A 14,815-nucleotide genomic window follows, 5' to 3' on the forward strand; every position below is an offset into this window, starting at 1 on the left:
CGTGATGCAAGATATTTTAGAACAGGCAATCATACATTTGTTAAACCCTCCCATCATTCACCATTTTATATATTGATTACATGGCTCAATGAATTCTGGGAATTGGTCATGTACAATGCCCCAAAAATGTCTTGGCAGCGTCACGAACCTGTCTCCATTTCTCAGCTGTAATCCCCTGAGGGAGACCACAGACTTGGTTAAAGTAAGTCTAAATGTATTTTGGGGGCTTTGCATGCAGTTCAGAGAAGGTCTAAATTCAGTTTTAACTTAGCACCATGCCACATGTTTCCAAAAACACCTCTGGCAATATTTCTACTCCTCTTATCATACTTGTTGATAACACACAAACTTCTGATAAAAGCTGATAGTGATAGTCATTAAGTTTTTTATTAATTCATTCAAAGGGGAATTAGAAGATTGTCATTTTGTGTTAGGGTTTTAGAGATATGGCTCAGCCGACACTCAACCTTTCGATTAGCCCTCTTTCATTAGTTACTTTAACCCCTAACCCGTTCCACAAAATTATAAATGATAAACTGGGTGGTTCGAGCCCTGAATGCTGATTGGCTGACAGCCGTGGTATATCAGACCGTAAACCACGGGTATGACAAAACGTTTATTTTTACTGTTCTAATTACGTTGGTAACCAGTTTATACTAGCAATAAGGCACTTTGGGGGTTTGTGGTACACTACATGACCAACAGTATGTGGACACATGTTCATCGAACATCTCATTCCAAAATAATGGGCATTAATATGGAGTTGGTCCCCACTTTGCTGCTATAACAGCCTCCACTCTTCTGGGAAGGCTTTCCACTAGATGTTTGAACATTGCTGCAGGGACTTGATTCCATTCAGCCACAGTATTAGTGAGGTTGGGCACTGATGTTGGGCGATTAGGCCTGGCTTGCAGTTGGCGTTCCAATTTATCCCAAAGGTGTTCAATGGGGTTGATGAGGTCAGGACAGTCACGTTATTCCACACCGATCTCAACAAACCATTTCTGTATGGACCTTGCTTTGTGCACAGGGGCATTGTCATGGTGAAACAGGAAAGGGGCTTCCCCAAACTGTTGCCTCAAAGTTGGAAGAACAGAATCGTCTAGAATTTCATTGTATACAATAGAGTTAAGATTTCCCTTCACTGGAACTAAGGGGCCTAGCCCGAACCATGAAAAACAGCCACCGACCATTATTCCTCCTCCACCAAACTTTACATTTGGCACTATGCATTGGGGCAGGTAGCATTCACCTAGTATCCGCCAAACCCAGATTCGTCCGTCGGACTGCCAGATGGTGAAGCTTGATACACCACTCCAGCCAACGCTTTGCATTGCGCATGGGAATCTTAGGCTTGTGTGCGGCTGCTCGGCCATGGAAACCCATTTCATGAAGCTCCCAGCTAACAGTTGTTGTGCTGACATTGCTTACAGATACAGTTTGGAACTCGGCAGTGAGTGGTGCCAACCAAGGACAGACCATTTTTATGCGCTACGCGCTTCTGCACTCGCCGGTCCCATTCTGTGAGTTTGTGTGGCCTACCACTTCGTGGCATAGCCATTGTTGCTCCTAGACGTTTCCACTTCATAATAGCATCACTTACAGTTGACCGGGGAAGTTTTAGCTGGGCAGAAATTTGACAAACTGACTTGATTGGAAAGGTGGCATCCTATGACAGTGCCATGTTGAAAGTCACTGAGCTCTTCAGTAAGGCCATTCTAATGCCAATGTTTGTATATGGAGATTGCATGACTGTGTGCTCGATTGTATACACATGTCAGCAACAGGTGTGGCTGATATAGCCCAATCCCCTAATTTGAAGGGCTGTCCACATACTTTTGTATATATAGTGTGTATTGCCAATATCCCATGACTAATGGCTTTATCCAGGCACTCCACGTTGCGTTGTGCATAAGAACAGCCCTTAGCCATGATATATTGGCCATATACCACACCCCTTCAATCCTTATTGCTTAAATATAAGATTAATACATTCCCATTTCTCACTAATTATATTTCAGGATTTTTGAGGGATGCGCAGTGCAGTGGATGAGTATCTTACAGTGTAAAATACTCTGGGAAGAGCGGTTGATATGACTGTGCATCTTATTGATGAATTAGTGAAGTGCGTCCCGATTCTCCACACTTCTCCCAGCATGTGCACTTCCTGTCATGGATTTAAAAGCATTGGAGTGGTGTAAGCGTAGACTGGAGGGAGTTTCCACCATGGTGAGTGTGCAAGTGCACACTTCGGGAGAAGAGAGAAGAATCGGGTGTCGAAACCTGCGTCTCTCTACTGGAGCCTAGCCTCACGTCCTGACCTTGTTTGTTACTTCACTTAAGACACTCCCCTGAGTTTCTCGCTGAGTCAGTCTGGAAGCCACAGCATCTATTTCTATCTAAACATCCCCTCCTCCATCCTCCATCCATCCCCCCGTCATTATGAGCCATATAAAAGATGGCTCGCTTCCATTTTCTCCCTTAGCCCCCTTAAAGCATTAGAAATACGGTTGATAAAGGAACATGGACACTGACAATCAATGCTTTTCATAGCCCTGGAAGTGGAAAAGCAAACATGGATTGACAAAAGATGGACATGAAGTGGATGATGGTTGACGTGTATATACATCAGGGCGTCTTTATTTAATCTCTCCCCTCTCCATGCCCTCGACCTCTGCTGCCACTACTCATCCCCCCCCCCCCCCCCAAGTCTAACCCTAACCCCTGTGTACTACATTGGGACATTAGTTAATGTTGTTACCAGTCCCCAAAGACAGGCAGTAATGTCGGACAGGGGGTGTCTCTCTCTCTCTCCGATGGCTTCTTCCACTCCAAGCACAGATGGACTAAGGGTTGGGCAAGGCGCTCATGACATTTGTATTCACCCTCACACCTGAGGTCACCCAGGCTTATGTAACTCTCCCTGACAGAGAGTTGTGTGGCGTGGATGCAGAGGGATGGCGTTGGGGGTGGGGTGACATATGGAATGGGCGACCCCTGGTTGGGTCACAATGGCTATTTGATCCACTGTGCTGGGAGCAATGAGATTTTTTTGTAGGTGGTGACAGATGCTGTTTAACCTGCATCATGTGTGTTAGCTAGCTACAGACTCTCTCCGTTTCCCCTCCCCCACCCTTTTCCAATTTCCCTCCCTCCCTCTCTCCATTTCCATCTCCCTCTCCTTCTCTCTCTCCCTGGATCTCACCCTCCCTCTTCCTCCCATCCCCCACTCTCTCTCTCTCTCTCTCTCTCTCTCTCTCTCTCTCTCTCTCTCTCTCTCTCTCTCTCTCTCTCTCCTCTGTCCCCTCCCCCACAGCCGCTCTCTCTTTTCTCTTGACCCTTTCTCTCTATCTCTCTCATGCCATCCCCTCTGCTCCTCCTCCTCCACACTCACCATAGCTCCATCTTTGCCGCAGGGCTTTAGCTGTCAAAGTGCAGTCAGTCAAATTAATCCAATTAATATGCACATAAACACACTCCTATACACATGTGTACACATTTGCACAAATAGGTTTATAAGCTGTATGACCAAGCATCTGCACATACATGGGCCCTATCAATCCATCCAACCTCCCAGCAGCCCATTTGTTATAGCATCAGCAGCAGGGATCGCAGCAGTATGCATCCGTCCTCTGTGGTTAAACTGGTACACTATTGTTAGCTGTCTGGATGCTACTCACATTATTCCTGGTGGATCCAATGCTGTCCGCAGGCTAGCAGGCGATCACGGATGCTGTTTGCTGCAATATCTCCCATAAAACCTCAACTGGGTCTCAGTTGTTTTTTAAGCTGCTGAATGGATCAAATTTAATATGATTTACTCAATATGATCATTTTGCGAGCCTTCAGTTTCAAATGGTTTTCAAGAACGTTGCAAGAATATAATTCTGCATTTCAAATGTGCTTTGGCTGTTTTCTCTAGGGTGTGTGTTTTTAGGAGATAATCAATACTTGTGTGTTTAGGCAATCTCAGAGATCCAGTTTTGTGAATAACACTTCACACAGATACACATCCACACACATCCACATAAATATTCACTTGCAAGGCTACACATATACACACAGTACATAATACTCACATCCTGTGCATCCGTAATCTCTTCCCCCATCCATCCACTCAACCATCCGCTCATCCATCCACTCACAAAAACAAAGCAGTGGGACATGTTATATTTTATGTAGACATTTTTACTGCAGGGCCAATGTCATAGCGTCATGTGATTCCATGGACAACGGCATTGTAACGTCCCTACTCCTCTACCAATAAAACAAAATAAATAGAAGGAAGCCCCCCTGCCACTAGATCCAAAACAGCTGGTTAGGCTGTCAACGGCTTGATGAATAAGCGATAAATGAAATATTTGCCTATGTAATAGCGAGTGAGATTGTTCAGCGTTTACGTACGGCCCAAATTTGTAGTGTTGTTCTAATGAGGGCGAGGATCATTTAGTATGGGAGGTAATTAATTGCACTGTTTTAAAATCTTTTAGTGTACATTTCAGATGATTTGCCTTTCGTATCATTATAGTGCTCCATAAGGGTAACATTGCCTGTAGTAAAACATACTGTACAGTACATAGTCATCTCTCGGGTGTGAGGGATTAGCCTATTGAAGGTTTTTAAATGAATACATTTTCATCGATGGCTAGCTTTTTCTTCTTTCTTTTTGTTACACGATATCCAGAGATACAACTTTAGAATGCATGCTTCCTTCCTAGCATTGCATCTCCATGACTATAATGAATGAACCTCTTAAAAAGGCGTGTTACAGTCTGCGAGCAGATAACCCCCACGGCTAGCTTTGAGGTCGTTAATCATTTCGTTGTGTCGCGAGTCTCTGGCATGCATCTGGAACGGGGGCTGGCTACTTAAAGGGGGTGAGTGGGACACAGACAGGGCTTCTTCATGTGGGTTACCCAGTTGAAATGCGATTATGTATGTCTTTGGATCACATGCAGAGTACACACACTTTTAACTAGGGCGACTTTTTAGATCCCTAAACAGTTTAGAACCGTGTACTGTTCTATATTCTATAGCCAGAATTACTGAGACTCACATGGCAGGTGTATTAGGCCTGCCCTACATTGCTCAGAGCGACACACCAGCATTTCCCTGTGGTGCCCTCAAGAGGATATTCTCCCAGATGTGCAACGCTTTATGTACTGCTCTGAACACTATGAGGTCACATTCACACCTAGCAAAGAATGTGTATTTGAATGTTCTGGTATATCTGAAAGGAGGGAAATGGTGGAAGTACTGTGCATCCATTACATTACTGTCAAATCCTTTTTGCTGCTTGTTGTAAGTCAGAATAGTGTGTACAGTGAAGAGTAGGTTGTCTGGAGTTAGTTTGAGCTATAAGCTCTACATTAGCTATCGTCCCTACTTAACATTAGATTAAATATGATTTGGTTCGAGCCCTGATTAACCAGTCTAGCAATTTAGCCTGTCCAGTGTAACGTGAGTGCTAGCGTGATGTTTTGTTTCGTCCAGCTGTTACAACAATTCATTGCCACAAGCAAGTGAGCGGTACACTAGGTAGGTACATTGGTTATGCTAATTTCTGTGGATTGTTCTGGAACCCCATCTGATTCCACCAACCATATCCAACCGCATTCAACCATATCTTATCTCACAGCATCTTTTGATGTCTATTCTCTGCTAAATAATTAGCATTTAATTTCCTCAAACAAACCTGTCAAACAAACCAGTGTCTACGTTGTACCATTGTTGACCATGTGAATTTGAATACTGGATTGATCTATCTGGTACCCGTTGTAACACAACCTAAAGATTTGAGTTCTGACGTTACTGCAGCAAACCTTTCTCAACCCTTATCTCTGCAGCCCAGACATGCTGTGCACTATTGTAGTCACATTCCTATCGTCAGTTGAATTCCACCTAAACCCTGTTCCATTAAACACATAGTCCGAGCAGATTTACCTGCTCATATATGCAACTATTCACACCTACCTACTACGTACATGCCTTCTCTCCTCATGGATATCTGTTGTCATGGAATGTTTTGCCCTTTGTCCCCTTTTCATTTGTGTGCACATGCCTCTCATATGGAAGACATGAGCTGTAAAACTAGCTTGTTTGCCCATTGGCAAGCAAGGGCTAGAGAGGCTGCCATTCCCCCCCGTCGGGTGAAACCGGATGCAGGTGGAGTGCTGGGAGGGCCTGGGAGGAGTAAAGGAAGAAAACAGCCAAATATAGCTACAGAGAGTAGACGACACACACGGAAATGTAAAAATGCTGACCAGTTCAAGATGAGATAGCCGTAGCCTAGCCGACCTAGCTGCAGCTTGTGATGAGGATCCCCTCAGAGGCATCTGGCAACAGAGCTAGCGACGAGTTAGCATTTAGCCCTGCTGCTCGTTTCACTACACATTTTAATTCACATGTTGGATGCTTTCTGTCTGACTTTAGGTAGGCGCCAAAAGTAGTGATTGCAGATATCTACCTTGTAGTGACACCAGGGGGTGAATGAGGTGCATATGCTACTCACATCGTAACATAATACTTCTGCATAACATTTGCCATATTTAATTAATAATTGGTACGGATTCAAACAGAGGTGCTGCCTGACCTCAAGTCATGAAGGGCTACAGTGGCTGCTGGTTTTCATTCTTGCTTTTTTTAATCAGTGGCTGATTTAGACCTGTGTTACTAGGTGTGTGGACTCTCTGGGCAATCAGTGACATTAGCTGATTAATTATGGGCAAGGGCGAAATGGAAAACCTGCAGCATTGCAGTCCTAGAGGACTGTTCTACACCCCTGTGTCACGCCCTGACCTTAGTTATCTTTGTTTTGGTTAGGTCAGGGAGTGACAAGGGTGGTAGGTTTAGTTTTTGTATTGTCTAGGTGTTTTTGTCCAGTCTAGGGTTTTTTGTATATCTATGGTGTTTTAGTATGTCTAGGTATATGTAGGTCTATGGTGGCCTGAATTGGTTCCCAATCAGAGGCAGCTGTTTATCGTTGTCTCTGATTGGGGATCCTATTTAGGTTGCCTTTTTCAATTTGGGTTTTGTGGGTTATTATTATGTGTATAGTTGCCTGTTTCGCACTAGTCATATTGCGTCACGGTCCGTTTTGTTATTTTGTATAGTTTTGTTCAGTGTTGCATTTGTTTAATAAAGAGAATGTACGCTTATCACGGTCTCCTCCTTATGACGACCGTGACACCCTGGGTGAAAAGCATGATTGGTGTCCTCCTCTTTTCTTGGCTAAACACATAGTATAAAGCCACCATGTATGCACGCACACATACTCAAACAATGCATAGTGGTGTAGGGTGATAGCTAGCAAACAAATATAGCTATTCAAGCGCAGCTATTTACAGCTGTATTGATTTAGAAGGGGTCTGTGTTAGTGTGTAGGTAAGTGTGCTAATGTGATAAGAGATCCATATTGTAATACAACACTAACACAGACCCCTATTACTCCAACTTGTAATACAACACTGACATTGTGAAATATGAGAAGACATTGCCTCTCTGAAGAGGTGAGCTATCTTGGATATTCTGAATATCTTTGTTGTTACCTGACTCTTTTACAATCAAAGCTACTTGTAATATTAGATTTTTCTGCGATCACAATTTATATTTTTAAAGTCCGGAAATATATATTTCTCACTTAATCTCTGTAAAATATCAGGATTAAGGCTCATTTATCCATTTATGTGTGTTTGCCTTTTCAAATAAAGCCAACATGCTTGTGTGTTACTGCAAGTATGTGTGCTTATGAATATTTGTTTGTGGCTTACCATATACAGTGCATTCGGAAAGTATTCAGACCCCTTCCCTTTTTCCACATTTTGTTTTGTTACACCCTTATTCTAAATGTTATTAAATAACCATTTTCCCTCATCAGTCTACTCAGAATAAGTAAAAACAGGTTTTTAGTAACTATGGTCGCTAAATGGAAAAACAGAAATTCCTTATTTATATACGTATTCAGACCCTTTGCTATGAGACTCAAAATGTAACTCTTGTGCACCCTGTTTCCATTGATCATCCTTGAGATGTTTCTACAACTTGCTTGGAGTCTACCTGTGGTCATTTCAATTGATTGGACATGATTTGGAAAGGCACACACCTGTCTATATAAGGTCCCACAGTTGACAGTGCATGTCAGAGCAAAAACCAAGCCATGAGGTTGAAGTAATTGTCCATACAGCTGAGAGACAGGATTGTGTCGAGGCACAGATCTAGGGAAGGGTACCAAAACATTTCTGAAGCATTGAAGGTCCCCAAGAACGCAGTGGCCTCCATCATTCTAAAATTGAAGAAGTTCAGTACCTCCAAGACTCTTCCTAGAGCTGGCCAAACTGAGCAATCGTGGGAGAAGAGCCATGGTCAAATCTGCATCAGTTATCTTAATTGGAAAGTATCTAGGAATAGGCCACTCTCTTATCAAATAAATAATTTACTATCAACACTGCAGTTATATCGCAAGCATAGTATATTACTATGTCTGCTATATGGTTTTTACTTGCTTCTTTACACCTATAAAAACATTACCGCATTATCCAGATTGGTGGTATCTGTATGCCTATTATAATCAATACTTTGATTGTCTGTTGTAACCACACCCTTTTTAATCACGTTTCAGGTAAGACCCAAATGCAGACTGTGTTGAAGTAAAAATGTTTATTACAGCAACAGGGGCAGGCAAATGACAGGTCAAGGCAGGCAGGGGTCGATAATCCAGAGTTGTGGGGGAACGGTACAGGACGGCAGGCAGGCTCAGGGTCAGGTCAGGCAGAGTTCGGGAATCCAGAGTAGGGGCAAAGGAACAGGATGGCAGGCAGAGTGGTCAGGCAGGCAGGCTCAGGGTCAGGTCAGGCAGAGTTCGGGAATCCAGAGTAGGGGCAAAGGAACAGGATGGCAGGCAGAGTGGTCAGGCAGGCAGGCTCAGGGTCAGGTCAGGCAGAGTGGTCAGGCAGACAGGCTCAGGGTCAGGTCAGGCAGAGTGGTCAGGCAGACGGGCTCAGAGTCAGGACAGGCAAGGGTCAAAAAGAGAGACTGGGGAAAAGCAGGAGCTGAGACAAAACGCTGGTTGACTTGACAAACAAGATGAACTGTCAACAGACAAACAGAGAACACAGGTATAAGTACCCAGTGGATAACGGGGAAGATAGGTGACACCTGGAGGGGGGTGGAGACAAGCACAAGGACAGGTGAAACAGATCAGGGCGTGACACTTTTACAATGAAAGCTTGGAGGACAACACAATGCGTGTATGACCACAGTCACTTGATTGTACACAGTCAGTCGTGTTCATATCTTACTCCAACATGCTCCGGTCCAAGGCCTTTTGAATGAAACGGACCGCACAGATGAACCACAGTTCCAGATCTGTAGCCTTTGATAAAAACCAAGGGAACCTAAACTGATTCCGGCGAGTCTGTCAGAATCGCTGTTCTCTGTGGAAGCCTGTCGGTTGTTTATTCTGATTGAACATTCTATATATCTTTCTCTTTGGTGATCATGTGTAGAGGTGAAACCAAGTCATTAACCCAAATTTGAGCAACATGTCATTTAATCAAATAACCACAGCATATATTTTTTTTGCATAGCTATGGCCATTTAAATGGAGCTGGTACTAAATACTTCAGAAAATAATTGCTAGAAATTGATACGAATATAGTAGGTCATTGATATTGCCTGTGTGAATGTTAGCACGAATGTGAGTCACCGCTCGTTAGCCTGAACGCTACTGTGAAAACTCAACACATCATATTTTCTATTATGTGCTTAAATGGAGCAAGAAATTAACAAAATGGCATGTCACATGACATGTTTTTCAGAAAAGCATTTAAATGACAAAAAAATCTATCCAACGAGGTAAGAGAAAAAACATAACAACAGCAAAGTGGCTAAATGGTGCCATGTCCTCCAAGAACAGCAGTGTGTATCAATATCAAAGCTCCATGCACTGAAGTCATATTAATCCTTTGTCACACACACCCCATATACACTAACATCACATTACATTGGACAGTGAGTGATCCAACCAGGAACCGTCTCTCAGCATACCATACAAGGCAGAGTGGGTGTCTGTCATCTGAGGGCACAGAGGGCAGGAACATGAACTACACAGCCTCGAGGTGGAGCTAGCTAGTTAGAGGTGGGCACTGGAGGGAAATGTTTCAAACCCTAACCAAGGCAAAGCCAGCCCCAACAGCTGGAGACATAGTTAACTGTCCGTTACAATCAGGGAGCCAGCGCTCAAGTTCAACACTCAGCAACTCGACTAGGCCTCCCAACGCATCCAGCCTCTCCCTTGGAGCTTTTTTCCCCCTCCCATATGCGCCTATGAAAAAACGTTGCCTCCCCGACACACATGTCTGCCGCTGTATGTTTTGGCATGAGATGCGATTTAGAGGACTTACCTCTCCTGTCTTTTTCTGGCCAGAAGACATACAGGAAGCAATGGAGAGTGAAGGGAAAAGGTTAACTAGAATGTGCCCAAGTAAAGGGCTGCCATTTTGTAGATTTCTGTTTGCCAACAGTTATAGATAGCTGTCCACTAGCTGTGTTTATGACTAAGCTGTTCAGCAATGACTGTTCTTCTGTTGTGGACTTCTGTAGAGGTCTTGCCGGTTTGTTATTTTTCCCCAGGTGAAATGGATTTGTCTACCCTTCTCCCCCTCACAATGTGATTCAACATGGCTGCCATTAGGTCACAAAACACTCTAGGGGGGCTCGATTCAATCCATATCGCTGAGGTTCAGCGTGATAGTGTAATTGAAATGTATAGGTAATTTCCGATTGAGCCGGCATATGTAGCGTTTACTGTGAATGCAGTCTCCGCTGACGCGGGAACATTGCCTTTTAATGTCTATCGCGCTATAGCACAGCTCTTCAGCACTACGGATTGAATAGAGCCCTAGATCTAACTGCTGCTTGCTGTTATTGCTTGTTTGTTTATTGAACATAAATACTATGCCCTTCTCTGGCGCAAATAGGCAAAATACCCATCAAGCTGTTGCCTAAACAGTTCATCAATTTGATCATACTCACACGGTGATCTATCTCTGGCCTATCTATTGCCTTTTTTGTTGGGTGTATCATTTCTAGTGCCCCTAATATCAGCAACAGAATGAGCTGTGTGCTGCCCTATGGCAGATGGCCCACGCTCCACCTTGCCAACACTACACACCTCAGGCCCTCTCCATGGGCCTCTGGCAATTCATCAACGCTAAGACGTGTCAACGACAAGAAGCCGAGGACACATCTTTATTATTTTAGCACAAATGTAAGGTGTTCCATCGATTCTCCTGCCATTTTCAACACCTTCGTATACAGCCTTTCTTTCTCACTGTCTCTTAGTCCTTGACCCTGTTGAGGTCAGTTTACACAGCCCGCATCGCTCTAAGCCGAGGAGGTTTTGTGTAAGACGCTGAGGGTCACTCTCCCTTCACTCCCGTCAAGGGTCATTCCTTTCATATCATGAACTGTTTGAAGTGACAGCGCAAATATAACACATGTATTTCAAAGCCTGTTTTGTAGCTTTATCTAAAATGGCTAACATGCAGGTCACCAAGCAGTATGGATACAAGGGTTTTCCTTTTTTATTCTCTACCCCTTACCCTTCCATCCTTACTCCTTACCCTTCCAACAGTTAGGAGAGATCTATAGCCACTTGTGGTACTGTGTTATCTGCGGTTTGCACAGGTCACAAATACGCAATCAACAATGTAATATGCCAGTGTAGTGCATGGGGGACTGATTTTGTTTTTCATTTGTTCTGTTTTAGGCTAAGGACAGCGATGATGATGAAGAAGTTGTCCAGGTTGATCGGGATCACTTCATGGATGAGTTCTTCGAACAGGTCAGTGCAACCAAATAACTGTAATACATGCCATTTTTGGCATGCGAAATATCCTAATAACCATTATTACAAACTTAACCTGGTAGTTTCTTGTATCCACACGTCTGCAGGTCATATTTAATAAAAGGGTGCAAATTGACTAATTAAGGTCTATGCATAATGCCATGAGGTCATAATTGGCAATTAACTGGTAGTAAATGCCTTATAAGTGCCATATCTCTAAAGTTAAGGTGTTCCTGTTTTACGTGTTACCCATTTACTAGTGTTTCCAAGTGCAGTGTCATTAATGCCATATTTTAATGGGGGCCATCAGGCCACATAATGTAAACACACAAAAAGAAAATAGGCCTGCTGGCGACATTACCTCCAGGTCATGTTCCCTTCAGCTTTATCTTTCAAAATTGAAAGTGCTTAAGCATAATTTCTTTCCACATTCATCCTATGCAACAAGGAACATGCCATGAGAGTTAAAGGAGAAGGGGCAGGATATGCAAATAGAGCAACATTATGATTGGTGTGTTCAAACACAAGAAATCGGAATGATTTGCATACTAACTGACGATCCAATGGTGGGGGAAAGCTACTAAAAGACAATGTGTGGAGGATGCAACAGCTTTTAAGTCCCTCCCCCTGGGTTTCTTGTGATTTATTTAGCCTAATATGCCAAAATTGAGTGGCCTTTCTCTTCTTCCTACCATAATAAGACTGCAGTCAATCCATCAACTCTATCAGTGGAGGTATATTTTATACTTGGGAGATGCTGCCAGAACTCTTTATCGCTGAGTGTTAAGTCTTAACGAAGACATTAACACCCTGGATGTTTGACAATATGGCTACAGAATGTCCCAGCATTTCTGTGAGTACAGACAATCTGTGGCTTAACATTTCCAGTAGTTCATTCTTTGTGTAAGACCGCTCCATTTTATACACAGAGGAATTGTTTTCTCTCTTTGAAAAGGCTGTTAAAGCAAAAACCTTGAACAGATACCCATGAATCGCAAACAAAATCCCCAACTCTGGTCCTTGTCTTTTGATAGGCATCTTATCAAGCCTGGAAGACCAGGTAGACACTGTTAGTGGGGCCCCGAGGGGCTAGCTGGGATTGAGGACACCTGCCTTTGAAAAGCTCTGCTGCTGCTGCAGGCAGGGTGCAGTCATTGAGCCTGGCTTAGCTGTGCTCCTCACTACCTTATGGGCCGTGGCTCAACTCCTCTGTCCTAATGAAAACGAATCTGTCTGCTTTACAAAGCTTTCCTCTAAAACGATTAAGTGAACACTATAGGGGAAGGGGAATTGGCTCAATCTGGGCTAAACAATAATTCACTATAAAGCACGAGTTTATTCGGTATGCCTTAACTTCGTTGCGGAAGTAGCTCACAAGCCATTGTCGTTGAACTCTCTGTCCCATAGAAAGAACAATAGGAAGAGCTATTAATAATGGAGAAGAGAATGAATAGGAATACAGAGCACATAGATGCTCATATCCATACAGTCATTGCAAAAGTATCTGCATATCCACAAACAGTAACCAAGAATAGGGGGACTTTGACACGTCTGTATCTGCCTTTGACACATCTGTATTGGGAATTGGATTACATAACCCATTCAGATGGAGAGGTGGAATGAATGCAGAATGTGTGGTTAGGCTGCTGAGGCTGACTTTGCACAGGATTTCAGGGGATAGTCAGAAGTTCTTGGAAATGTATTATCTGCAGGCGCCTCTGCACATTCTGTGGGGTTTGGAGGAGGTTGAACACCCACCATTGAAACAGCGACCGTCTTGTATCATACAAATGTTAGATAGAGATGTTGATCCCCAACACGTGACGATATATAGCTAATACTGTAATAAGGTATTAAAAATCTAATCAAATTTGGTTTGTCACATGCACGTGTTTAGCAGATGTTATTGCCGGTGTATGTATGTATGTTAACAGGTTTCGCTGTGATGTCTCAGTATGAAAACCATTTAGACTAAATAACATTCCTAAATTCCCCCGACGATGGCTAAGAATCAAGCTTCCCAACCCTAAACCAGCAGAGATGATAATTATCAGTCAGTAATTGACTTATGTGGACTTCCCCTGCTCTCCTACCCATCAGAAAAGTGCTTCCATTGGGTCGTCATGTCAGTCGATGATTGAGTGTGTGAGGCAATCCGGTCCATGATGAGGTTCAGAGGCCTCAGCTCTCCCACACCATACACACATCCTCTCCATGGGTGGCTGTGGTTGGTCAATTGCATAGAAATAGAATTACTAGAACGGAAAAGCCCCTTAGACCACGGCCATTTGACAGTACACTCCTTTAAAGAGTATGTTGCCTCTGCCCCCTCCTTCTCACTCCCTGTGCAGGTGGAAGAGATCCGAGTCTGTATAGATAAGCTGTCAGAAGATGTGGAGCAGGTCAAGAAGCAGCATAGCGCCATCCTGGCAGCGCCCAACCCTGACGAAAGTAAGTCTCGGTGGCCACGAGCCACATCCATGAGTTTGGAATGGATACTTTTAAGACGGGGCCCAATTCCATACCAGTTCCATACGGCTTTCCCTCAGTCCTCATGGACTCCATCTTGCAGCACTGACAGGACTGGATAGATAGAGGTGATATGCCAGAAAATTCAATATTGCTTTCCAGTTTAGTATTGGTGTCAAATCCTTTCAGGTCTGTGTGAGGGGGAGTAAGTAAGGGCCTGAGGATAGCGGAGACAGATTGGTTTAAGTGTGTGTGTGACCCTGTCTATATACCTGTGGGAGATACTCCACCCACACACTCAGTGAATGTGACCCCACCCACTCATCTCTTACTGAGTCACACCCGGCCCACGCACGCACACCCGGCCAACACACACGACTCAAATGAATTTGCAAGGGTGGGACTCCACCCACTGGTTGACGAGGGTTCACCACCACACTCACTGAATACTCAATGAAACGTTTTTTTTTGTGTGTTTATTGTGACAATATTATCATTATT

At 43.7% G+C, this 14,815-nt stretch overlaps 1 protein-coding gene across 1 annotated transcript in view; it reads left to right on the forward strand.

The window, feature by feature from the left end:
* The window catches only part of LOC109897276 (syntaxin-1B), a 66,674-nt gene that overhangs the window by 20,758 nt on the left and 31,101 nt on the right, over positions 1-14,815 (forward strand). Inside the window, exons 2-3 of the mRNA XM_031833905.1 lie at positions 11,768-11,842; positions 14,197-14,296. Coding sequence (XP_031689765.1) covers positions 11,768-11,842; positions 14,197-14,296 — 175 coding nt within the window. The remainder of the gene's footprint in view (positions 1-11,767; positions 11,843-14,196; positions 14,297-14,815) is intronic.

Source organism: Oncorhynchus kisutch, linkage group LG10 (assembly GCF_002021735.2).
Source record: "Oncorhynchus kisutch isolate 150728-3 linkage group LG10, Okis_V2, whole genome shotgun sequence".
Taxonomy (NCBI): domain Eukaryota; kingdom Metazoa; phylum Chordata; class Actinopteri; order Salmoniformes; family Salmonidae; genus Oncorhynchus; species Oncorhynchus kisutch.